Genomic DNA, 26,689 nt, shown 5'->3' on the forward strand with positions numbered 1-26,689 from the left:
ACGTACTAAACCCTTACTTCCGTCATCTGTATCTTTATGGAAAGGCCCTGGAGACCGCCGCTAAGCATTACATCGCAGGGCCAGTTTAGCTCACGTCATTAGCTCGCTATTCGCGGCTTTAGCTTCATTGCTTCTTTGGTATTCAGCTCTTTTCATCTCTTTCAATATCAGAGCTTTCGTCCGTTTGTAGCATACATATAAGGCACTATGTTATTAGGTGTTATTCAGTCTGCCACTCTACATGTCCTGCCACTCTGTTGTAAATCTCGGGCAGTTGAAAAATATATGCTCCTCATTTTCCCTACTGTTACCACAGAAAGAGCAATTATCTTCATTGTCATGCTCTATGCAGGTACTCTCTGAAACATCCGTGTCCTGTTAGCAACTGCGTCATGTAAAAGTCTATCTCGCCGTGCTTTCATTCCACCCAAGCTTGTACATTTCCGATTAATCAGTGCGTCCATCTTGCCTTTATAGCTGTGTCCCAGCGATTCTTCCATTTCTCTATTCTTACTTGTAATTTCTCTTTATGCTCTGTCATTGTCAGCTTATTGCCTATAATTTGCTCGTGTCATAGTTGCGCTTCAGTTCTCGAACCATTATGTTTGGCGGCATTATCCCAAATATAATGCTAGCGACTTTACGTATAAGAGACACTGTGTGGAATGCGCTAATAGTGCTAATTGCACTTAGCTGGAACACTGATTTGGCCATTATTTTATATGTTTTTTTGCATTAATGGTGGTCCCCATACAAGCGCGGCATACATTAAGATTGATTAGCTAACCTTGGCCAAAAGCGCTCTGCTGCTTTCTTTTGGTCCTCCTATTTTGGCCATAATTCTGGATAAGAACCCATTTATATGGGCAGCTTTTTCGCACACTCTCTCAACGTGGACTTTGTAGCTGAGTCTCGTGTCTGTCATTACACCAAGGTACTTTAGTGCTGATTGCTGATGCTGTGTCCGTCAGTATTTCGGGAGACATTCTCGAGTTTTTTCTGTTTTTAATATACGCTGCTTCAGTTATGTGTGGTCCTTTGTAAGCAGATGGTCACTTCAGAAAATCTTTTATTTCCGTTTCCGGGACCATATGAATGATTTTCGAGCACATGGCTAAAATAGTCTTCTAAGCATTGTGTATAACAGAACGAACTTCTTTATTAAAATTGTATATAACGCAAAATGGCTCAAAAGTTCTAATGTTGAAGAGAAGAGTTCACAGAAGCTTATAATAGACAAATATTCTTGATTTTCATATTTACGGTTCCTCATCTATGGTAGTGATTTTTTACGTGTTGTAGCTGCTTATTAGGTTACTAAGTAGCATAATCAAAACACATAAAAGAAAGTTTATTTTTGGAAATTTTATTACATTTAATCCGTAATGTCAGAGTCAGCATATTACAAACGTCGAACAACAATAAGAGGACCCAAACATATAGTGGTTAGATATTGACTTGAATTTCAGAATTAGCCTTAAATCAGTTCACCGGTAGAACGCTAATTTGATGAGAAATGGTTTGGTTTCATCAATAGATAAATTTGATAACAATAATTTTGACTGCGCCTCTAAACATTGAAGTCTCTCACACTACGCTCAGCACATAAATCCATTAAGGTGAATAGATCAACAGTTACGCAGAATCTCAGTAAAAGCTGTCAGAAACATATCAACGTTTGTGGCATGTAAATTTATCAAAATGTCAAATAGTTGTCAAGTGACTTAGAGAAAAGTCGTAAGCAAAAAACAGGAGAATAAAACTTCTCAAACGCCAAGAAATTCGATATGCCACTACAAACGACAACTTCTTCAAATAAAGTGATGAATGTTAATTTTTTTTTAACAAATTCTGAATTTTTTTAAGGAAAATGTTGCAATAGTTGAAAGAATTTCAATGTTCAAAAGATGAATGAAAAAAATTTGAAGCATTTTTTCAAAGCATAACCTATCATGTGAGAATCGTTTGAAAAGCTCCTATGCATATACTTATTTATATATACATATAATTTGTGTATATGAGGATACATAACATATGTCAAATGGCAAAAAGGCCACACTGCATACAAAGTAATCCTTTCATTGCACTTCAGACACCATGAAACACGGTTAGCTTGACGAAGGCGCAAAAATACCAATGAAACAATGAGCAGTCAGTCTGCACTCACCGCCTGACTGACCATCGCTCAATGAGCGTGTTAAAAATTACAAAATTGCAATTAATTGAAACATGAATTATGCGCCGCAGTCAAAGAAACGGTTTATACATATAAATAGGTGAATAAAAGTAATGAATAAAATTACAAAAGATTCTCAAACAAATGCGACAGCGACCCTTTGATGTGTGCGCCACACTCAACGCTGAAGATGAATGAATGTCCTTTCTTGCTTTTTTCGCTTTGCAGCCGCTGGTCAGACAACTTAAGCGTTTTTTTGTTTTGTCGACAGCCAAGTGCCACAAAGGACGCAAAACCACGCATATGAATGACAAAAGCCGCAACGCTTACGAGGGAAGCATGCTTTCGGGCGCATATTTGTTTTCACATGTCAACTGGACCAGCGAACAATGATCAGGCACACATCCTTGCATAACTGTATATTACGAAGATATGCTTTCAGGTATATCATATGTGTATGTGTATGCCACTTGGATGCTGCAACACCGTATTGCACGCAGCTCATTGCATGCCTGCGGCGACATTTCATCATTAATCAGCCGCCTTTTTAAAGCAAAGCTGCTGCTTTTTCCCGCATTTTCATTGAGTTTTTATTTAATTAATGCTTGTGAATTTGCGCTGAAAAATTTTCTAGCAATTACTTTGGACTTTTAATGTTCTCCGTACTTACCTTTGTCTTTACTTCATAAGGGGAATCAACGCTGACCAATTCATCATAACTTTTTTCGCCTGAGATTTTTTAGAAATTTCGTCCTGTCTACTTTCCTTTTGAATATTCTGCTATGCATACATTATTTTCAAGCTTTTTTGCGTTTGTCTCTGTGTTGATTAATCATCAATTTAATTTTTATGTGCACACATCTGCCCTGTGATGCTGTGACAACGTTAGCTACTTTGCTTTTCCTGTTTATAAATATGTTTTTTTATTCGTAAAAGTTTTTGCTAAGATTTTCCACTTATTCGGCGTTAATTTTTCTTGAATATTTATAGCCGCAGCTGTGGTCAGCGTGAGAATTACAATTTTTTAAAGGGACACTTTGGTTTCGAAGTTTCGTTAAGTGCAGAGGTCGATAACGGTACAAAGTTGTTGAAAGCATCCCATTACAAAACTGTGATTTTTCACAGCTTCTTTTTTTGTAAATTAAAACTGAAAATCTTAACTTTTATAACAAGTTGATGAGCATCTTTAAGTAATTAATCATTATCTGTCAGGCAGAAAAAAATATGAAAGAAAGTCAGGATATAGGACAGTGCTTTTAACGATAAATTCTTTCCCAAGCGCAAACCAGTTTTTTGGAAAGTAAGTTATTAAAAAGGCTACTAAAACTGAAATTCGCAACTCATGTGTATCCAACCCAGCAAGATAACGAATCTCGTAATATAGGCAGAATATAAAGAATATAAGGTTGAAGAGAAAGTCAAGCTCTCAAGTTGTTATTTGATAAAGAAGTAATTTCATCAGCATATCATCTCCGAAAAGATAATAGATAATGGGTTGTCAAAAAAGTTTTGCGGTATTTTTATTGAATTTTTTTTTTTTATTGAAATTGAAATGAATTTTTGATGACTCATGCCCAACTCTTGGCCGATGCTACGGCTGCTACTATGCCGGTCTCTTTCGACCAATTCAGCGATTTTATCGCAATTTTCGTCGACAGGCCTTCTGGAGCGTGGCGCATCTTCGACCACCTCTACACCAGAACGAAAACGTTGCAACCATCGTTGTGCGGTGGAAATGGAAACTGTATCGGGTCCATAAACTGCACAAATTTTATTGGCGGCTTAGAAGCATTTTTGCCTTTATCGTAGTAGTACTGTAAAATATGCCGTATTTTCTCTTTTTTGCTCCATGTTTGGGACGCTATAACTCACGAACGACTTAAAAGAAACGACAATCAATCAAACACGCGTTAGCGCGTGAAATGAGCTTTCCAAAAAGGTATAGGTGACCCGATGCGACGAATAAAACTAGAACTACGCGCTTTCAGCGTCAACTAGCGAAAATACCGCAAGACTTTTTTGACAACCTATTATATAGTAATCCGACAAGAAGTAAAAGCTTAAGAGATATTTGCGGGAGTATCAAACAGTAGGTAGTGCTGTGAGCTGCTATGGATAAAATACATCGGCTTCTGTGAAGAAACCAAAATTAGAAACAGCTGAGGAAAGATACTGTTGTACAAACTATCATCCTTGTAAACATTACCACAAATATGTATTGATTACGATTCGATTTCAGATGAAAGCTTACTACTACTATGACCAAAATATAATGACACTTTGCTCATAATTCTTCAAAATCTATGTCGTCCTCATCAAAGTAATCTGCCTTAGCTACAATACATTTGTGCCTATGTTTTTTCACCTCGAAACAGTTGTAAAAGTTTATTTACAGAATAGCCTTCAATGCGCGTAGCGAATGATGTTTAATGTCTTAAATTCACTCAAAACGGTAATTCCCCGGAGCGGTCGTTTGAGTTAGCTGATTAGCACTCAAATTAGGCCAAATAGTATTCCTGTTTCTGATCTGTTTCTAGATCGTAAGCAAAAATCCAAGACTCATAGGCAGTAATAATTCATTTCATGACTAACTGGTCGGTCGGAAAGCATTGTTTCACAGACGCTCCGCGGTTTTTCGAAAAAAAATTAAGTAATTTTGAAACCAATCGTGCTTTCACTTTTCGTGGGCCCAAATGATATTTCAAAATGGTTTCCACTGATCCTTTCGATATTTCAACGATGCTAGTAAGATCTCTGATTGTCAATCGTCGCTTCTCAAGCACCAATTTCTTTAATTTATTGACATGTTGATTATCAATTGATGTTGATGGCCGTCCTGGACGTGGTTCTCCATCAATGCGTTCCCGACCCTCTTCGACTGCCGATATCGGACCACTATAACATATAGCTGACATACAAACTGAACGATCGGAATCAAGTTCTTATATGGAATGCTTTCACATTTGACAATGTACCTTCACAAAAGTTGGCACACGTTATTTTCTAAGACAACAATGTAATATCCGAAGAAATTGTTCAGATCGGCTTACTATAGCATATAGCTTCCATATAAACTGAACACATAGTTACTAAAAGAAATGCACCTGTGAAGGGTATATTAGCTTCGGTGGAGCCGAAGTTAACGTTTTTTCTTGTTTTAATATGACGTTTGGCACAAGGACGAAAAAAAATATCTCGATTCTTACTATTATTTGTTAATAGTAGTATTTCGAATAGAAATTGATGCCAGTCTAATATTGGCAAAATGTAGGCATCTAAATATTTTATCGAAATTATAAGCGCTCTCCCGAAATTTAGGCTTCGATAACATTTTGTCTGATTCAAGGTTTGTCTGATAGTATTAAGAGCTAAAAGGTCTAATTAGAGTAAAACGGCAAAACCATACCTTCCTGAGATATGCACTGGTCTCACCTACATATTTTGGAAAAACTTATTATATTTTTCGCTTTATACGTGCTAGGCCTAATAATAATCGTTGAAGAGGTTATACTATTTCGATAATACTTGACTTAAAATTATACATCAAACATATATTTTGTGTTGTAGAATTAATTAGATAAAATATTTCAACAATTTGTATTGATGTCAATGTCACAGCAGTATTTTAATTTCCACTTGAAGTCCAATGTTAGATACATAAAATTATATTTGCCATTTTGGCTACTTGACATTAGTCAATTCAATGTCAACATTTGTAATGTCAAGTAGTGCAATAAAGTCTAATAAAGAAACCATTTTAGGGCTTAGAAGATTATAGAATTTCAATATGTAAAAGTTTTTTAAGAAGACTTAAGTTTTGGCCTTGAAATATGAATATTGAAATGTAATTCGCAGTTACGTCACAGTCGTTGGACAGCGATATACGTGCTTGCAACAGTGACATAATTGTAAGTTCATTGGCAAGTGTAATCTTCCTATAAATTGGCGCAAGTCTCAAGTACCAGCACTTGAGCGCAATTGGAAGTTCACAAATAGAATTAGGCTTATGGAAAACATGTGGCATCTATTGACAAATTATACAGAGCAATGTCTAAGCTCTACTGACAATTACGACGTCTTCATACTTTTGACACAATCACAGCTGACAATTTGGGAACATGGTGTGGCATTCGTCAAGTGACAAAGCTGCTGCGTTGAAAGCTAAAGCGTTGAAATCTCACAAAATTAAGTAGTTACATATGAAAAGTGGTATGAATGTTGTAGCAAGCAACAGAAAAGGTAGGGAGGAGTCACCAAAAAATGCGATAAAAAATATTCTGCTGACATTGAAAAGTTTAAGTGGCAACAACCAAATGTCAGCAGCTCAAGCGAGTGATTTCATTTGTGAGCAGACGCCAGGAACTATTTTCAAAACACATGTAACACATTGTTACATATGTATATACATATATCACTTATAACTGTACTCACAAAGTTCGACATGTGTTTGCAGCGCAGTAAACACCCTCACCCTCGCTGCAATTTACAAGTGTTTTTTGTTCGTTTTTCCGCGCCACTCAAATGACTTGTGTCGACAAGTTAGCGCATGGCTTGCGTCGTTGTTGTTGGTGCTGCGAAAAATGCGCTGACTGCAACTATTGACAGCTGTCAAAGTGCGAAATGTAAAACGATTTCTTGTGGCGACACAAAGGAATTTTTTAGCGCGCGCCAAAGGTTCACGCTGGCAGAAGAATGTGCCAGGTTCATACATATGTACATAGGTGTGTGGAAGAAGGTAGAATAAGATGATTACAATGAAATTTGAGTGTAAAAAGCAAAGTACATTTTTTGTCAAAATCTGAAAATCTCATTTTGTAAAGACGAAATTGACAAATTCTTGTGCATACCACAAAGGTGAGGCGCCAAATCGTGTTGCACATATGAGTAATGAAGGAATTTTCATCTGTTTTGATTGAATTGGTAAAAAGTAAAAATATAAAAGGGTTACAAGAGAAATCGAATGAATATCCCTCTGTTCTTTTAAACAAAGTACCAATATTTAAAAGGAATGAATAGAAGTCCCATATATGTTATGTTCTGGTACCAATGAAAAACGTGTTATTTTTAGAAATGTTGTTTCTCTTCTATAAAAAACGTACTATATTTTACTTAGTCCATAGCATTTTTCATTAAAAAGTTTTGGAAAGAGTAGGAAATAATAGACAATAACAGGGGTACTGAAGACAAGTAATTCCTAAGCTCTTTGTTCTCATCTCTACTAGACTAGTTTGGTTTCCTAAATCAATGGGTAGGTTCGTCCTATGTTGCTCTATGTGTGATTTTTGAGGTTGTTCGTGTCAAAAATCACACTCAAGAGACACTTTTTTACAGTTACAATTATGATGAACTATACGACTGCCCTTGAACTATGTACATATGTAAGACGCAAAGTGTTTTTTACATAGAATTATCAAGTTATAATGAAGTGGTGAGATGACTCTATCTCCCTATCTACGAAGTATTTGCAAAATTTCTTTCGGACTATGGACAGTCAGAACTTCTACAGTTAAGAGACAAATGTTGCTAAAGACAAAGAACTTTTCAAATCTCTTGCATTTCATCCTCAACCTCGCAATCTCCCAAGTGTTGATAGTTAAATAGATGACAAGATGGCCCTGGAACGTTCGACCTACAATTTTTATGGCTGAAATAAAAGATGTCGAAGCTCTTCCCTTATCATTTGAAAAAATCACGTATTCACTCTTCTGGTAGTTCTGTTCATATCTCAAGAACATTGAGTACATTGCAGATAAAAGTCTAGCGAAGAAATCTTCAATAGTTGACCTGGCGACTCAGTGCTATAAATTATTAAAATTGGAGTCGGATTTTTTTAAAATCTCAGTATGTTGAAGCCAAGAGTCATCTAAGCTGCCAACACTTTTTAATCAAACAACGTTCCGATCTGTTCCTAACAAGCACCTCGTAAAAAATTATCGACCTGCCGAAAATATACGTCGATGACCCTGTAAAGAATATATATAAATGAACTGCGTGATGAGCTGAACAAATTTAGCTATGTACGTCTGTCTGTCTGCCTATACGCGAGCTATTCTCGCTACTATTATATTTTGAGATGTCGATATGCACACGTTCTTTTCTCCGCAACAAGTTGCGTATTTAGAGAATACGGCCGATATCGGACCTATATAGGGAGTAGGGAGTAAGCGATCAAAATTCAGTCTTGTAAGGTAAGCTTTTTATTTGTTGAGCTATCTTTACGAATTTCGGCATGGATTATTATCTAAGACTAATAGACCACTGTATCGTTTTTCAAGCGGAGGTGGTTGTCATTCAAGAAGGAGGTGGTTGTCGTTCAGGAAGGTGTGCCTTAACTTCGATAGACGAGCGGCTATATTTTGAGCTCGCTGATTGTGTGCTCAAAACCAGTTAAGAAGTGCATAAGCAATAGCTTCAAGTTGTTTGGGTGCCAGCAGAATTGTCGGAAATTCCACAGTTGATGAGCTTACCAGCGAGAACAGAATTGTAGCAATTTTTTTCGATTGCAAGCGAATCGGTATTCCGTTGTTCTCTTGTGGTGCAGCGCTGGGACTATGTATGTATTTTCTATGAGCTCGACAAGCACTAGTCTATAATTGGGATGTTTAAGAGCAGAGCATTATAACATGTAGCCATGATACAAACGAACCGATAAAGATCAGTATACAGATCGTTTTTTCCTTATTAAGTAACATTAATTGGTCTGGAAGGCTCCTTACATCAAACAACATGTCTAGAGCAAAACTTTTTTGTTGAACCTGTGAAGGGTATTACAGCTTTGGTGTAGCCAAAGGTAACGTTTTTCTGTTTTTTAAGGTTTATTATTTCTTTCCAGCAGACAACAGAATCTGCCATCAAATGAACAAAAAAAGCCACAGCCAAACATAGTAGTCTTATATGTATGCAACCCACTGTAGCACGGTTCAATATTTTCTTATTTAAACGCCACTTCCCCCTATTTTTTCACTTATCAGACACTTCACGACTTTATTTACGCCAGGCTGCATGGCTTTATTTGATTTTATGGCACATCAAAGAGGGCAGACATCTTTCCACTATGCATATCGAGCGGAGAAATGCCACAAACGCCACACAACTTAGTAGGTGCACGCCGACTAAAGTGCAATTACACACAAACGAGTGCATATCTATTGCCTGCAATGCATAAATCAGTGCGTGTATGTGTGTGGAGTGCACCGCTGGGGGCATATTTTGTCGCCCCCTGCAAAGATCAAATTAAATGTTGTCGAGTTACATAGAAAAAAGTGCTGCATAAATGTAATCTTCCGCCTTTAATTAGCATGAATTTTCAACATGCAACCGAGTGCTGCATGCCACTTGTAGTATACATATGTTTATAGCTAAGTGCAAGTGCGCACGAGCTGCTTTGTTTATATACCATACACATGACTGCCACATAGTGTAAAATGCCGCCGCATATTATGCTGTCTACCATATGTGCCTCCTCACCTCAACACCCCTTGGAAATGATTATCACTGTCTTCCACTTTCAAGTGTCTTCAAGCCATTTTTCGTGGAAATTGACAGCTTACCGTTGAGGCGGCGAAAATGGAAAATTTCTAAGTACTGGTTGTATGCTACTTGCAACATGTGATATATGTATGTATGTTTCTATGTATTTATGTATGCTTTAATGTATACAAATACACGTACACTTCAAATGATTGCAGCGACAATGCAGCTTTTTAGTCAACAGTGGCAAAGTAGACAATTTTCTCTACTTTATCCCGAACACACACATGTTCATTTATGTACACCAATACGCACATATATACGTATTCGTTTGTATATTATTTGTTTATAAATTCATTAAAAAAGCCTTTTAGTGTGAATTATGAGAATTTTCTTCAACAAACAACTCTTTTAGTTTTCCTTCCATACAAGCACACATACACCTACAGCTACATTTGTATGTAAATAAAGACATTTTTCACTTTATGTCGAATCACTAAACACAAATATGGACAATAACAACAACTCAATACACACTTATTGCCCAATATATGCAACTAATCCATATAAGTAGCTATTTGCTGTTTGCTTACTGTGGCAAGTCTCGCATGCGCTGCTTGCTACACGCCGCTTTACTTTTCAGATCATAAAAGCTCATAATTGGTTGCGTGATAACTTATTGTTGTCTTAACACATTTTCTCGCCATTTATGTGGAATTTCTTAATGCTACGGCTTGACAAACATCTTTTAGTGGAAAATATTTTAGAAAATTTGTTTATTAATTCTTTTGTGTTTGCTTTATTTGCTACCGCTTAGTCTTTATTCTAGGTTGTTTTCATATTTGCTTGACGAAATATCAATTAATAGCATATGTTGCATGCAAATAGACTGCACACATTATTTTTCGTGAGGCATTACTAATTGGTTATTTATTTATTCCACAGACAAATAGTTAAAGAGACAACATCGTGTGACTTAATTTAGCTACTAAGTCCATTAGCAAGACAAGGTGAGCACTTTAAACTTTTAGAATATATTCTCATATAATTTAAAAATACAAGTAAAGCTGTAAGTAATTCAATGGTGTTTATTTATGATATTTGAACAAAGGCTATGCGGCATTTCTACTACAACAAGGTAAATATTACAATAATTTTTAAAAGTTTGCCAAGTTTTCAAAAAAGGTGGCAATTATATTTAAATTAATTTGCTGGGGTTTTGTGGGTGAGATTAAGCTGTTGGAGAAGAGGAGTTGTAAAGTCTTCTGACGGGAACTCTCCATAAGCTCAAGTTTTACGCTAGAAAAGCACTGCATCGTCTTTTAAGAGTAGGTGCCAGCCATTCAGGGAGCTGTGCCTTCATGCGACAGCAAATGTGATCTACTAGCTTTGACCATTACACCGTTCTTCTGCATTCCGGACTTATGGATCTCCAGAGAGATCAGCAAGTACTGCTCAACAATCAGAACTTGCACGATTGCGAGATCTTTCTGACCCAGAGTGAACCGTAGAAGGTCCTCTGAACTCTTGGCAAAGTCAATCTCGCCGCAATTGTAGATGTACTGACTGGGTACCAGCTAATAGGTTCCACGCTTTATGCTCTTTGCCAACGTTGTTATGCGCAAGGCGAGGTGAAATCATCTTGTAATTTTCTACACTATTGCTTGAATTTAGTCAGACGGAGATTAAAATATCTCGATGGACACACCTTCGGCGGACCTAGCGAAGTGGCTGGATTTGATAATGATTTGATATTATTAACCACCTTAAAAAAATCCTCAAAACGCTCCTCCGATCTATGAGGATCCACTTGTTAGGAGTTTATAGGTAACAAGAATAGCTGTTTAAATGGATTACATCGATTAAGATAAACCCCAAATCCCTGTCAAGAAAGTATCGGGAATTTACAAGTAAAACGAAAATTTTTCAAACATTATCCAAATTTATTTTATTGCCTTCAAAGTAACGTCCATTCGAAGCGATGCACATGTGCCAATGCTTCTTCCAATTGTCAAAACATTTTTTTATAGGCACTTTCCGGTACTCGTATGACTTTCAGCTCTCGCGACGAATTTGTTTTGATGTCTTCAATTGAGTCGAAGCGCATTCCCTGAAGTGGATATTTCAGTGTCGAGAAAGGTAGAAGTCACAGGTGACACATCAGGTGAATACGGTGCTTGCTTAATAATATTTGTTGAGTTTTTGACCAAAATTTAACACAAATATTTTGATTTAAATTTTAGAATTCGATAAACACTGCGGAGTTCGCGTGACATAAACAGGTGCCGTAAACACACTGGTTGACAGATCGCGCTAATTTTTGGCATCTTAATTAAGGACAGTTGTACCAATCTAAGAAAAAAAAAATTTCCTGTCTTCCATATAAGTGGGCGATGAGATGGGGGAAATGAAGAAGGGAAATACTTTCTTGACAGGGTGTATGACTTAACTTAACCGAAATATAACGAGTTTATCTTTAAACTAATCTATTTAAAACCAATTGTTGAGTGTAAAATTTAAAACTTTAAAACAATTGGCAACCGCGCTTTTATATTGCGTCAGGAACTAAGCTTTGCGGATAAATGCCTTCATTATGATATACATACATAGGTAACTATTACAAAAATAATATCAACGACGCGGCTTTAAACCTATAAAACCATGAACTTTTGTAAAGACTTGTACTTATTTCGGTTCTTCGATTTATAGTCAAAATCGTTATGAATGTACAGTTAATTTATCTACTTGTCTCTAAGGATCAATAAAGGACACTCTTTTATTGTAGAATGATCGAATGTAGTGAACATACATAGTGCTTGCCGTAAGCAACTGAGTCGCAAAGTCAAGAGACTGTGCCGCACTCTTCCCTGTCGAACACTCCGAAGGCCTCTTAGGCGTGCTCAAATTTATAGTTTCAGTTTCATCAAGCTATTGCGCCTCCCATGAAATTCGTCGCTTTTACTACCTTCCTAGGCCAAGCAGTAGCTTTCAGTGAGCACCGAGACAGGACGATCTCTTTAGCATTATTGTAGCCATATATGTATATGTATGATTTGTAGTAGTATGTAGTTAAACTCTTTTGTTGGAAAGGCACACTAAACGCAAAAGTGTTTTTGCTTTAAGCCAACTCTTTTACATTCTACATAATTTCCTGTTTTCTCAACACCCATTTTTTCCGAATAATTAAAGAATTATTGCAAATTTTTATATTGACTTAGACTATGACGAAATGCTTTTTCATGATATGGACTCGTGAAAGTATAGTCTCATGTAGTAAGTAAGTTAAAGTTTTTCCAAAAGCTGTCAAAGGCTATGAAAATATAGAAATTCCGGCAACAACTGTATAATTTGAAGACATTTTCAAAGATTCTGGATTGTTGATATTAGTTTACCGATATGGTTTCACAAAATATCGCTGTTTCTTGTTGTGACTTATGTGTGGTTTTCTTTGATATTCATCTTCCATTCATATCCTTTTGTTGGCAAAATATAAATGTGGGGGTGGTCAACAGATCATTTATATACATACAAGTATGTTATAACCTTTCAACTATGCACGCTATGGAAAATATAAGCAGAAAAATTTTATGTACAAGTTGGCTACTAAAAAAGAGAATTATCTAACAAAGCTCCTGAAGAAAAATTGCCAACAATTGATTTCACTTATGAAAGTCACTTACGACACTTGACACTACTTCCGAAAGATCTGAATACATACATAATTTTAACTGCTATATTTGCCTTAAGAAATACATTTTGTGGCTTCTGAAAGTTAGAGCTTATCACCCTGAAATTTTAACTACTTAATTTAACATTAGCGAAAAATAATTTCAATGTGTCCGAGAAAAAAACTTCCAAATTAATGAAATCAACTAGCGTAAAACCGAATTAAATGAGCTGAAAACCACAGAAAAAATACGAAATTTAAATGAAATTTACAAAAAATGTAATTGCGGCATTTCCCTAGCGTGTGATCAACCCCTTTCGAGGCAGATTCTAAGCGTCCTGTAATGGAATTTCAAAGGAGGAGGCAAAAACTTCAACACATTTGCGTTTCACACGCTTGCGAACTTTCGGAAGCGAGAATATGTTTCAAGCAAACAGAACAACTTGTTAACAACAATAAGAACAACATCAACACCAAAGGGGTGTCGTGTTAACCCTTTGCAACAGTTGAACATTGTAGTGAGGAGCAAAAAAAAAACAACAGTTAAGGAAATTTATGCAAATTTTAATAAATCTTGGAAGTAATGAAGAGTATGAAGCCGAAGAGTAAGAGCGACTGCCGCGACTGGCAGGCTGCCTTGCCGCAGATGCTGCATCGCCGAGCTGTTGTACTACATAGTTAGCTGAGAAAAAGTAGACACATTAAATTAAATTGCTTAGCATTTTGTAATGCGGCACATTAGTGTCAACCCTGACATGGGATAGACGGATGGACGGACGGACTTATGCGAGCATTCGCTTTGGAAGTGAGTACATTAACACGTTGTTAAACACGTTGTCGCTTGGCATAAAGCGTTGTAATTATTAGAATGATACAACTGCAGAGAAAAAATGATGCTGCCTCACTAATGGAACGGGATAATGACGGACCAACACAATGATGACCGTTTGAATGCTGCGGTTCTATCCAATAATCGAAAGGATATGCAAATCGCCAGCGGATAGCTGCTTATTAGAAAAGATGGTAGTGTTACTAGTCATGTGTAACTGGTTGCGATGAAGAGGAAAAGGAGCGGGCCAGCAGATCAGCAACCGCTTTAAGCAAATAAGCGTATAAAGTGTTATTAATGGAACACCATTTAGTTAAAGGACAGTTATTGAGCAACTTAATGCGTGGCATAAACAACCCTAATAGGACACATATCGGCAATGTATGTCTGTCACATATGGACAGCAGTTTCGGTAGGAAGGAATTGCGACCAAGCGATCATTAGAAAAGCGGAAAAACACTAACAAAAAATCAATTGTAATATTACGCTGCCACTTCAGCGGCTTTTGAATGCTTTTCGTATGCAAATGTGGCAAGTAAGAAGTGTGCAAGCCAAAAAAGCGATAGAAATAAAGAAAACGGACATCTTCTTACAAACGCTTTAATTGTAGTTAAAAGTCTTGCATATGATATAGTGCTCACATATAAAAAATAAATAGGAGCGGAGCGCAACAAAGGAAGTGTGGAAAATGTTTTGATTGATGCGCTCACAGCCAGGCGGCTGCCCTAGACCAGCCCTTCGGCAGCATCCTGTTCTCACTTTAATTGCCGCCGCGCATTATGCAATGCGTATAATTTGAATATTTATGACCAACGGTCATATTGCGCGGAAATTATTACTTTTTATTATTATCTCGCAAGCAGTTCATTATATACACGTGTTTTTTAGGATTTGAAACATTTTTGTTAGCATCTGTGCATATTTTTGTGCATTTAAGCGGGTTTTTCGTTATAATTTCTTAACGCAACTGACAAAAGTTTAATGAGCTGCGAAAACCGCGTATTTATGGATTTTGATGTGGAAAAGGAAAGAATTTTTTCAATGATTTGATAATTTTTAAAAACCTGAACGAATGTCTTGGACTCCAAAAGCAACAAAATGTTTTATATTCAAAATATTAATACATGCAAATGATTACGAAGCCAAATGTAAATTCTTTCACCTTGTGTTATTTTATTGGCGTTCTAGTAAGGATATCTAACTTTTTGAAACTATAGTACAGTCTATGTTCACTCTAATAATAAACATGTTACCGAACAGTTTCTTAAACTTCGGAAATTTCATACACCCCGATTTTTTCAATTTCGCTTTGAAGACTTCAAGAAGTCTATCCACTTGTTATTTTCAAAAAAACAATTTTTTGTTTTGAACATATGTATATATTAGAGTGATTCAAAAAAAATTTTTTTTTTTTCGTTTGGTACTCGGAAAAATAGGTTCCTAGACACCTCTAAGAAAGCCTCTCCAAAAATCTATTCATAATAATTTTTTTTTTATTGAGTTATAAAATTCATAAGAAATAAAAAATTTTCCCAAAAATAATCAAACTTTAACTGTTAATATCTTTTAAACGATTGGGTTTGCGAAAAAATCATGATAGACCTTTTTTGTAAAGCATTCAATTTCCTACAAAATCTAGGGAACAATATATTTTAAGTAGTAGTTGGAAGCGAGATATAAATTTTTCTATCTGATAATAAGAAAAAATAGAAAACTGTATGTAGGAGGACCTTCCCGTTACAATTAAAAACTCATGTTTGGAAAGGCTTTCTTAGAGGTGTCTCTATTTTTAGTACCAAACGTTTTTTGTTTGAATAACTCTAGTATATATGTATATTTGAATATATTCTCCGAAAATATAGAGTTAATTCCGCAAATAGTTAAGGAGGTATAAACGTATTAGTATGAATTTTTAAGTGTAATCGACTCCCAAAACTTTAACCAAGTTTTTCTCGAAACGTTGTTTTTAAAGTCGATGATAAAAATTTCTCAAAACCACTAAAAGGGCGATAAATCTGTAACTAAATACAATAGAGAAATGAAATTTTACAACCGAGATGGTATGAGAGGGCTTTATAGGAACCGGAGTAAAAGTTTAAGGATTGGCGTGGCTCGTATCTCGGGATCCAACCGACAGATTTCGACTAAACTTGGTACATGACATTCTTTTTACATTCTAAATCACTGTGCGCAAACGAACGAAATCGGGTCAATACTTCCCTGAGCACCATATACCCAATATAAAGATTTTCGAACTTCTGGGTGACTTTGTACCCAGAATGTTCAAACATCTAGCTTACTTCACTCCACATGATTGTGTGGGAGATATCCTAATGACACTCAGGGTACTTTTTTTAGTATGTGGTATAGTATTTGTTAAAGCAAAAACAGATAAAGTCGGGTTAATACTACCCCAATTCCTATATTTTTCTGAAGAAATTTCTCTGACTTTAATGCTGGCAAGTTGCAAGAGTGTAAAATGTGACGTTACATCCGAATTTAGCCCTTCCTTACAGGTTTTATTTATAGATTTCATCTACAGAGAAAGCCGAAATCACTGTTGCTATGGATGAGCTTTTTATGTTTGCAAGGTTTCGCTCTTTGTGAGTACTAACTTGTCTATAAATTGGTTGGTCCTATTAAAATAGGTAGAGATATGGTACTACTATTTGGTTTCAAGTGAGCTGAAAACTGATTATATTATTAATAGTTCTACAAAAGTGATTATTTCATGCCTTTTCATGTCAAAATTACACTGAAAAATAATCTAATACCTTCCAAGAGAAGTTATGTGTTTCTTTTTTTTAGGCTTTGTAGCTATTATTTGAACCCATGTCTGAACTAAGTAATAGCTATCACACCTGAACTCAACAGTTCTGTAGTTGTCTGTGGCTCTATTTTAGTACATATGTATGTTCGCAGATTAAGTATTGGTACAACAAAAATGATTGAAAGCAGATATACTAAATGTGCTTAGATGCCGCCTCTTATCAGTGAATTATGTGTCTATTTATGTTTCAAAAACAACTAACAAAATTTGGAAAGTAATGTTGACCGTGACTTTTGTGACAAAATTAAGACCTTCGGAAGAAAGGCATTGCAATTTGGTGATAAGCAAGTAGCTATAAAATCTCACTTCAATGCAGCTTTGAGCTACAGTTGCTCTTCAACGCTAATAAAATCAGTGTGTACCGCAAGATGCGACTGATATTTTTGCTACTCTGCTGCACCGTAGCTTTAAGCTGCTGTAAAGCTGTTGAAGAAAAGGAAACCAACGACGTATATTCATTATTGGAGGCACAGAAATTTTTACTTGAAATCGTGTGGCATGTACAGGAGCCAGTAGCACTGCCTGAGTGCCAGGATGTTGAATTTGTCAATGATGCGGCGCAATATACGGTGAGATTTTTTCATTACCTTGATATAAAAAATATAACAATTTTTTTGCAGAAATTCGACAGTGACATGCAACGCTTTGTTCAGGATGTGCAACACCAACGTTTACTACCACGAAATGACTTTTTCAGTGCGGTTGTGCGCACGCATCACCAGCAAGTTTTGGGCTTATACAAATTACTGACAAATGCCAAAGACTGGACCCTTTTCAAGCAGAATGTATGCTGGGCTCGTACGCACATCAATCCCGGCATGTTCGTTTACGCACTCGACTTGGCGATAAGACATCGTAAAGATTGCGAAATCTTTGTGTTGCCACCAATCTACGAAATATTTCCGCAACATTTCTTCAACAGTGAAGTGATACACAGGGCTATGACTGTCAGCGAAAAGAAATTGGAAATGGCACAAGAGCAATCGCACGCAAATAACGGTACGGTAAGCGAAAGAAGCTTACACGATTGGCAAACCTGGCAGTGGTGGAAGTTAATGGGCTTAAGCGATCAGCGTTGGTATCTCGATACAGAAGGCAGCGGTGCAAAGCGCGACGGTCTTACGAAATATTGGACACCTGTGGATTATACGCGCGATGTGTACATTTTGAATGATGAAACACGTTTATCATACTTGCTAGAAGATGTGGACTGGACTACAAGTTGGTATGAATTCAATGTGGACTATCCGCCATTTCTCGAGGACGAGGAATTAGGCGCGCATCATGGCGAATGGTGGATCCACCAATTGCGCACGATAATGACACGCTATAACTTGGAACGCCTATCGCAGGGCATGAAGCCCATCGCGGATATGAAAATTTCGAAAACCATAGAGACGGGTTATAATCCACAACTTGTCAGCTGGAATGGTCAGACTTTCTGGCAACGCTATAATAATTACGAATATGCTGATTATGGGTTTCCGGCAACGATCGATGTGATTTTTAAAGTCACAAAAGAAATATATGAATTAGCCGACACTGGCGTATATCGGCGGGAAAATGGCACATTGCATGATTTGCATCAGCTTGAGGCGCAACAAGATTTCTTTAATATTATACATGGTAATGTGAATGCTTTGACGCCGTACAACCAACAAACCTATTGGTTCTACTCCCTCATGTATCTTGCGCAAATTGAGTATGAGCAATTCCATAAAGTGGGTCCACATGTTTTGGCGAATTTCGAGACGGCGTTACGTGATCCGCTCTTCTACTCGCTAATGCAACACAAAGTTTTGGATATGTGGAACCGTTATATGCGTAATTTGCCTGCATACACGCGACAGGACTTGCTAGCTGTTGGTATTGAGGTGAAGTCGGCTGCGATTTCACCGCTGACGACTTATTTCGATTACGCTGATATTGATTTGACCAACTTGTGGTTGGACAAAGTCAGTCCATTTGATAATCGTAAAGGTATTTATGCCCGTCAGCAGCGGTTCCAACACAAGCCTTACAATTACACGTTGCATATACAAGCGGATGGTCCAGCTACAATTAGAATACAAACCTTCTTAGCACCAAAATACGATGAACACGGTGCGCTGCTGTCGCTCTCGAAGAACCGCGAAAATTTCCTAGAAATCGACCATTCTATTATGGAAATAAAAGCTGGTCTAAATATTGTCGAGGGGCGTTCGTATAACGATGATGTGTCGACTAAACGCTGGACCTACAGCGAAATGTGTGATATTGTCGACGCAGCGATGTCCGAGCGTTTAGAGTTTCCAAAGAATTTAAATCTACATTCAGACCGTTTCAATTTACCAAGAGGTAACAAGCAAGGCTTTCCAGTACAGTTGGTCTTTGTTGTTAGATCGGTTGATGAAAAACAGGCTTACGGTTTTCCTTTTGATCGGCAAATCGAGCACGAAAACATGTTTCAAGTGCCTAATGTATTTTTCAAGGATGCTATGGTCTATCATGTGGATCATAATGAAAATATTGAAGAATATGTTAAGAGCTACGCGAACTTTGGCCAATTCGATGAAAACTACTGGAAGATTAAGTGATTTATTTGAGTCTTTATAATACTGCAATAATATAACACAATAGTATAACACTATAATAAAATGTATAAGGAAATTTATTAAAGATGGTTACTGATTAAGTAACTTGTATCCGAGCATTACTCATAATTGATTTCTTTACGTTAGCAGTCGCTCATCAGTAGATAATAACAAACTATGGGCTTTATCAAGTAGGTCTCTCTATACGTCATCACCAAAACATCCAGCATATAGTATGCAAGTTATTTCTGTTAAAGTATATTAGACGCAATAAACCATATCTTTTTATGGTCTGTTGTGTATCAGAGACTTACAATCTCAATGAAATATGAGGATTAATTCCTTATATCTCTAGGTTCAGTACAAAATTTTTCTAAGGGTTCTAATAGGTATCGCAAACTCTCTCAAACTCCTCTTAAATTAAAAAATTTAATATTATTTATAGAGGCATCTTCTAAAAATCTCCAACCACTCTAGGATGTAGCATCAGTTATTATGATTCTCAGGACACTGTAGCCGTTCTGGTGCATAGAGTATAGGGTTAATAGCCCCAGAGAGAATTAATATATCTAGTGCTATGGAAGTAACATACCTCCAGCGATCATTATATAGCTGTTGTAGCTCCAGTACCACAAACTTCCAGCATAATCTGTGGTCCATATTACTAAATAAAATAATCGAATACCAAAACACTCTCCCTGTTATAACCTTTTACGCCTACATAATCTATTTATGCTTATACTAAAATAATAGAGAAATTTTATATATTGTAACTGATTTAAAAATGGCTGTATTTATAGGGTTTTTAATACGAAAGAAATACCGTGACCAGATCAAGTATGTGCAGTAACAGCGTTTAAAAAATGAATTATTGAATTTCAAAGGGTCTCCGGAAAAAGTTTCATTAAGGTTTAAGATAAGTTCATCTCTTTCTGAATATAAATTCGTCTATGTTTTTTGTTTTTATGACAAATTTCTTTTTTAATTGCTCTTTATTGAGATTTTCAAGGTTAATTACTAGTCAAGCTTTTTCTCATATTTATGTCTGGGTTCGATTTCTAGGCGATATTTTTACAGTGCAATAAATTATCGGCTTGATCTCCTAATCTTGTGCAAGATTATGCCAGGAATTGTTTCTTTATTAAAGATTTCGATAAAGAGGGCTCGGATATGTTAAGTGTTTGTAAAGATTTGTATTCGGTATTGTTCAAAGATATTTTAAAAGATTTGTTTATAAAGCTCTTATGCTAACTTTGTTATAGATAATATTTATAGCTTGAACAGGGTATATTAAGTTTGTCACGACAAAAAAATTAACGTCAAAGATGTTTTAAAATGTATTTATAAATGATCAGCGTGACGATTTGAGTCGATACTGCAAGGCAACGATCCAATTTCCGGAGAAATTGTTCTGATCAAGCCCCTATAGCATGTAGCTGCAATACTAACCGACCGATTAAAGTTCTTGTAAGGAATCTATTTTATTTGTGATAGGTATTATAGCTTCGGCGCAATAAAAGGCATCGGTTCTTCTTGTCTTAGATCTTATCGGAACTTACATATACTATGTAAGATCGAATTAAAGAGTTTGCGCGCAGCAGTCTCCAATAGTACACGTAAACAACGGAGAGTTTATATTCAATAGAACATGATTCTAATGAGTAATACTGAAATGAAAAGGAAGCTCTTACGAGGTCTTAACGAAAACTAAAAACTATTCGTGCCGTAGGTAAACGCAAAAAGAATAAAAACATAATTGAGTGCTTATCTACATATTGTGATCTTCAGAGAGTTTTGTTCCTTTAGATATGGCAAGGAAATAAATGCAAAGAAAATTAAATAAACGGGGAGGAAATGCGTTCACATCATTAATCTATATTGAAGAAGTTGAAAAATGAGAAAGACAGCGGAGGAAAAAGGGTAAATAGCTGCAAAAAGTTACGCAACAACCAACCGACATTACTAAAAAAATTACTACGAAGCACTCATTCTACCGCAGAAAACGAGGGGTCAATTGCATTGAACAGCCGATACGCTTCCAGTATTTAATAGGCTGTAAATCCAATATAATTAGACTCACGAAAACGCACCGTTATGCACGAAGTATTTGTGGTGAAGCAGAGAGTCAAAAAAGCAGTGACAGCGTGACTTGTGGTCAGGCAATGTAATCAAATAAATTAATAATGTCGAAGCTACTCAGCTCGCGCTGAAATGGGAGGCAAAAGCCCTAGCAATACATTCCTATGAAATATTAATGAATTTTGACATTTTTATAACATGAATCGGGCACATATTTGATTGTTGTTGTAAAATGTTACTTAGTTGCATCATTAATAAAAATCATAATAAAGGGGCGTAACGAATGACGTCACGTTTCATGATTAGTTCATGTCATTCAAGCGCATATGGATTAATCAAAGCTGCCAAGGATGTAGGATGAGTGGCGTAAGCTCTCTCATGAAAGCGAGAGCATATCAGAGACACAAAAGTGTGCATCATCATTACAGCTCGGCCAAGTGGTGTGACTAAATGTTGAATTAAAAGCATACATATGTATATTCTATATTTACACAAAATAGAAAAGGATTAATAGGATAAAGTCAAAACGAAGTCAAGGCAGCTTGAGTAGTTTTTCGGCTACAAATGTGTGTCAAATTGGCACGCAAGTCGCATGTGTAACAGACAAGATGACGCGCTCTGTGATTATGCGTGCTTGTGTGCAGAATGACGCCGCAGTTACGTAATGAGAACACAGCTGACATCCTATTAGTTACGTATTTAATTGTAAATCTGTAGCTGGTTGCTCAAATGATCAATCAAAATGTCGTGAAAGCTTTGTGGGAGGAAAATAGTCTTGTCATTTTTAATATCTTCTAATAATGAGTCTTGAGAGGATATATTCATTGATATCTGGACAGTAAGGTATATATGTATGTATGTATAAGTACGAAAAAAGTTATCACGTTACATTAAAAGGTTCAAGGCCGCAAAACTTTCACAGCCGACATCCAACATCCAATTATAATCCTCAGTCTGATTTTACTGAAAGGCAAAAGCTCACTAAGCATTTGAAATCACTTAATTATATTTAGTAAACTTGCTATACTTCAATTGACGAAGTATTGATAAAATTCTTAAAGATTTTAACTCAATTAAAATATTAAGTAAAGAAAATAAAGCTTATTTTAGCATACTCAACAAAATATAATAGTTTTTAGAAGAAATTTAAGTACAATCAAATATGTATTATAAGAAATAAATTCCAAATTTCATCATAAAAATGTGAAAGCTTTAGATCTTAATTAAAATTTGATAATTTACTGAAGCAATTTTGGATAAACGAAATATGAATATTTTTTTTATGAAACCAGAATCTTAATTTCTTTTATAAAATTAAGCATATATGAAATATATAATATTATATGGAAAAATAGAATTTGATCGACAAAATATGAAAGCTCTAAAGCACAAGTGACCATTTATGCACATGATTAAAGCTTCTATATAATACTAAGAATTTAATACAAGCATTTGGAGAATCGCCAACTTCGGTCAGAACCGGCGGAAACTTTATATAAGTATTTACTCGTATAAAGCTTCAGAGCTTTGTTTTGGATAGGAAAGTTCAATAAAAACTCGCTGAATGTATAGAGATATAAATAATATATGTATATATAAATATTTGTTTATCTTAAGATAAATCTTTGCAAAAAGTATTTCAAATATCTAGAGTTGTCTGTGAAAGTTCTAAAGACACAAAACACTTTCAAAGCTTAATTGACTTCAACTGTAATTATGCTTCTTATTTTTTTGTTTGAGGTTTGTTTGGTGTTAAAAGAAAACCTTCAGTCAAATTTAATGTTCTGAAAGATCTAAAAGCCCATACTACCATCAAAGCTATGAAGCTGTAGCGACTTATTTCAGTGGATCAATCTGTTATATGTATTTTATTGAAGATAAAACATATATGTATATAGCAAAGTATGTAAGTGGAAATTTTCCGGAAAAGCAGCAACAGCAGTTGAAAGCTTTGAAAGCTCTCAAAGTGTTGTTGTCATTTATATGCGTAAATAATATTTGTAATGTGAAAATTATTAACCATCAGAATTCCGCATATGTTTTCTCCAAACCTTCACCCAACAGAGCTGCCAACTGTAAAATCACTTCTAATTAATATGCAAATGCTCCCAAACACAAACAACGAACAAAAAATCGCTTTTAAAAGGAAAAATTTAAAATTAATTATAAAATCTAATTAAAAGGATTAAACGCAACTGACAGTTGCCAGCGAATGTCAAGCAGCTAAAAACATCATTAATTAGCGGATTTGTTGAACGGTACAGCACCGACTCCTATGACCTGAGAAGATGTTGCAAAATTCTCACGCGTAAAAGAAAGTGAAGAGCAAATGTTGAAACGAAATGAAAAGCAACAGTAACAGCGGAAGTGGAAATGCAAATATTTATATAATCGCTTTTCTGGTAATGTAAGCGAGTAACAGCAAAAGTCAAGTTTGAACAAAAGGGTTAATGAGACGAAAGGAAAACTGTGGCAAGTAACCTTAAATCAAATAAAATTACGTAAGATGAAAAAATCAAAACAAATGAAAACCAATGTGGCGCAAAAATGCGAAACCAATACAACTCGTTTTTATATGTCCTATGTTTTGTAGGTAAAACTGATTAATGATGCAGAGGTTGTGAGTGTGAGCAAAGATTCCGTGATGGTATGCAAAATAGCGGTGCTTTTATGGAAGCATAAAAAATAAAGCGGAATAAAAAACAAAAAGAGTTAAACTACACATCATTAATTAAAGCGAGCAACATCAAAGTAAACAGCGGCGACAAAAAGGATACGCAAACAATATGTAAAACAGGAGTAAACAATTTTGTAGGGAAAATAGACAGTAGCAACAAAAAACGGTGACTAATATATAAAGACTTTAATGAGAATATGCAAATTTGCTGGCGACAAAAAATAAAAAACAAAATAAAACAACCAATACAACAGTATGGCATGCAAAACGTAAACAAGCAACAACAACAAACGCTTGCAACAAAGAATTGCCGCTAGAAATAGCGCGACAGCGAGGTGTCAACAAGCGCTGCAGTAGAACAAAGAAAAAATGTTAAAAATACAACAAGAACAAATGCGTCAATATAGCAAGATCACATAATTTCCAATTATAAATTCATTGAAATGACATTTAAGGTGAGCGCAAGCGCGCGGTAAGGCCTGGCAGCAATGTGAGGGAATCCCTCAGCGGCAGCACATCATCAATCAGCGCATCGTTGATGATTGTCGCAGCAGCCAAAAAACCGTGCTGCAGCTAACTTGCCACAATGCGCGTTGAAAATTAATGAGCTGCAAGTGGCAGAGAGTTCTGTAGCATCAATGCGCTGCCTCCGCGCGCTCTCAGGGGATGCAAATCAACTGCGTTGTCATTATCACTCACGGGCACACACTCACAAATAAACATTTCAGCATTTACATGCATGCTAATAGCATTGTGCCACAATTTAGCAACGTGCAACATGCAACAAATGTTTGTTTTCACACATAACTGTATGTATGACAGCCCATTTTTCTGCCTTCCGCTGCGTTAAATACTCTGCCTGCAGTGGCATAACAAATTACTACGCAATTTTGGGGAAAAAAATTTCCAATGTCGTCTCAGTATTGGTTGTGCGTATGCAAATTTCAGTTACTAGCTTGCCTCAGCGCCATAAAATATGCAAAGTAGTCACAAATTTACCACACCGCAGCGTGCAGGTAATTAACTTTTGCTGGTGTTGGTATGAGAAATGATGTGTTGGCAGCGCGAAATGTAGAAAGTTGCATCGATGGTACTCTCGCTGTGAAAGTTTCTAAATACTTACTTATGTATTTTTTTTATTTTTTAAGTTCTCACCGCAGCCATGCAATTTGTTTTGGTGCTTTTGATTTGTTTCTTTATTTTCAATTTACTTAATTTTTTTAACATTTCCACTGTATGCCATTTATCTCCTGTATATTGCCAACTGAAAATCCTCTATTTCTATTGCATACGACATATTCTCTATTTGCATACGAGTTTATACTTATATTTTTGGGTGTTGTGGGTTTAGAATCAACTCTGCGCATAATTTATTTTATTTACTTCTTACGTTCATATCGCTTCAGTCACTTAATTATTCCAGCAATATGCATTGATAATCAATTTTTGTCGCGTTGTCTGGTTAATTTTTCATTTCCCAATTAACGGTAACTTTAAATATTAATGGAACTAAGGTTTCTGTGGTCATGTCTTGAAAAATAAAACCTCAAAGTAGCTGAATAATGTCTGGTTCCAATAATCGATGGATCTAAATGTGTTAAGGTTCTGTCGGCTGAAAATCATGGAGAATAAACCCAAGTTGGATAAAATCAGATGACCAGAAATAGAATAGGGAATATCTCGTGTATATTCTGGGCCTGACTGATAAGAAAGAAGAATATCTCGTATATACTCGGGTCGAAGGCACTAAGGAAGGATCATTCAATGAAGTACAGATTTTATCACACAACTGTAAATATTTAACATCATCATGGATCTTGAAGGAAATTGAAATCGAAAAACAGCGTGAAGAATTATCTTTGCCTCAGGAAGATACAAAGTTTAAATTTTAAACTAGTGAAATGTGCATAAAAAAGATGAAATTTGCAAAGAAAACACACAGCCGATCTTTAGTGAACTGGTAAAGACGGAAAGGATTATTACTAAACGATGATAACACACATAAATGATAGGTTAGGACATAGGGCTGATCCAAACTCGATGGATCTCACTCGAACAAATATTCGTTCCTTGTCTTACCCAAAAACTCAAAAGCGGATCGCCAAATCTTAATAGACCGACAAAGCGTTTTGAATTCACCACAATTTTCTCAAGGCGGTCAATAGAAATCCCAGCCACTTCGCTCTGTTCTTCAAAGTTACAAATTCAGTCTATCAAAAGCCGGGCAATAGAAGAGAAAGTGACAAGTTGATTCCACTTCGTCTTACTCCATACAGCTTTTTCAAAGAGTGTTCGACAAAATAGCTTTTAACCGCACCACGTTTGTTCCCATTACACAGTGTCCAATCAAGACACCTAGAATAGCGGCAATTTTGACTTTCAATTTCA

General features: G+C 36.0%; 1 protein-coding gene across 1 annotated transcript; it reads left to right on the top strand.

Annotated features, from left to right (window-relative positions):
- Positions 1-17,340: 17,340 nt before the first annotated feature.
- LOC126761261 (larval serum protein 1 gamma chain-like) lies at positions 17,341-19,585 on the top strand. The gene is made up of 2 exons (XM_050477270.1): positions 17,341-17,541; positions 17,593-19,585. The coding sequence occupies exons 1-2, from the start codon at positions 17,341-17,343 to the stop codon at positions 19,546-19,548; spliced, it is 2,157 nt and encodes a 718-aa protein (XP_050333227.1). The 3' UTR covers positions 19,549-19,585.
- The last annotated feature ends 7,104 nt before the right edge of the window (positions 19,586-26,689 follow it).

The sequence above is a fragment of the Bactrocera neohumeralis genome, chromosome 6 (assembly GCF_024586455.1).
Source record: "Bactrocera neohumeralis isolate Rockhampton chromosome 6, APGP_CSIRO_Bneo_wtdbg2-racon-allhic-juicebox.fasta_v2, whole genome shotgun sequence".
NCBI classification, from domain to species: domain Eukaryota; kingdom Metazoa; phylum Arthropoda; class Insecta; order Diptera; family Tephritidae; genus Bactrocera; species Bactrocera neohumeralis.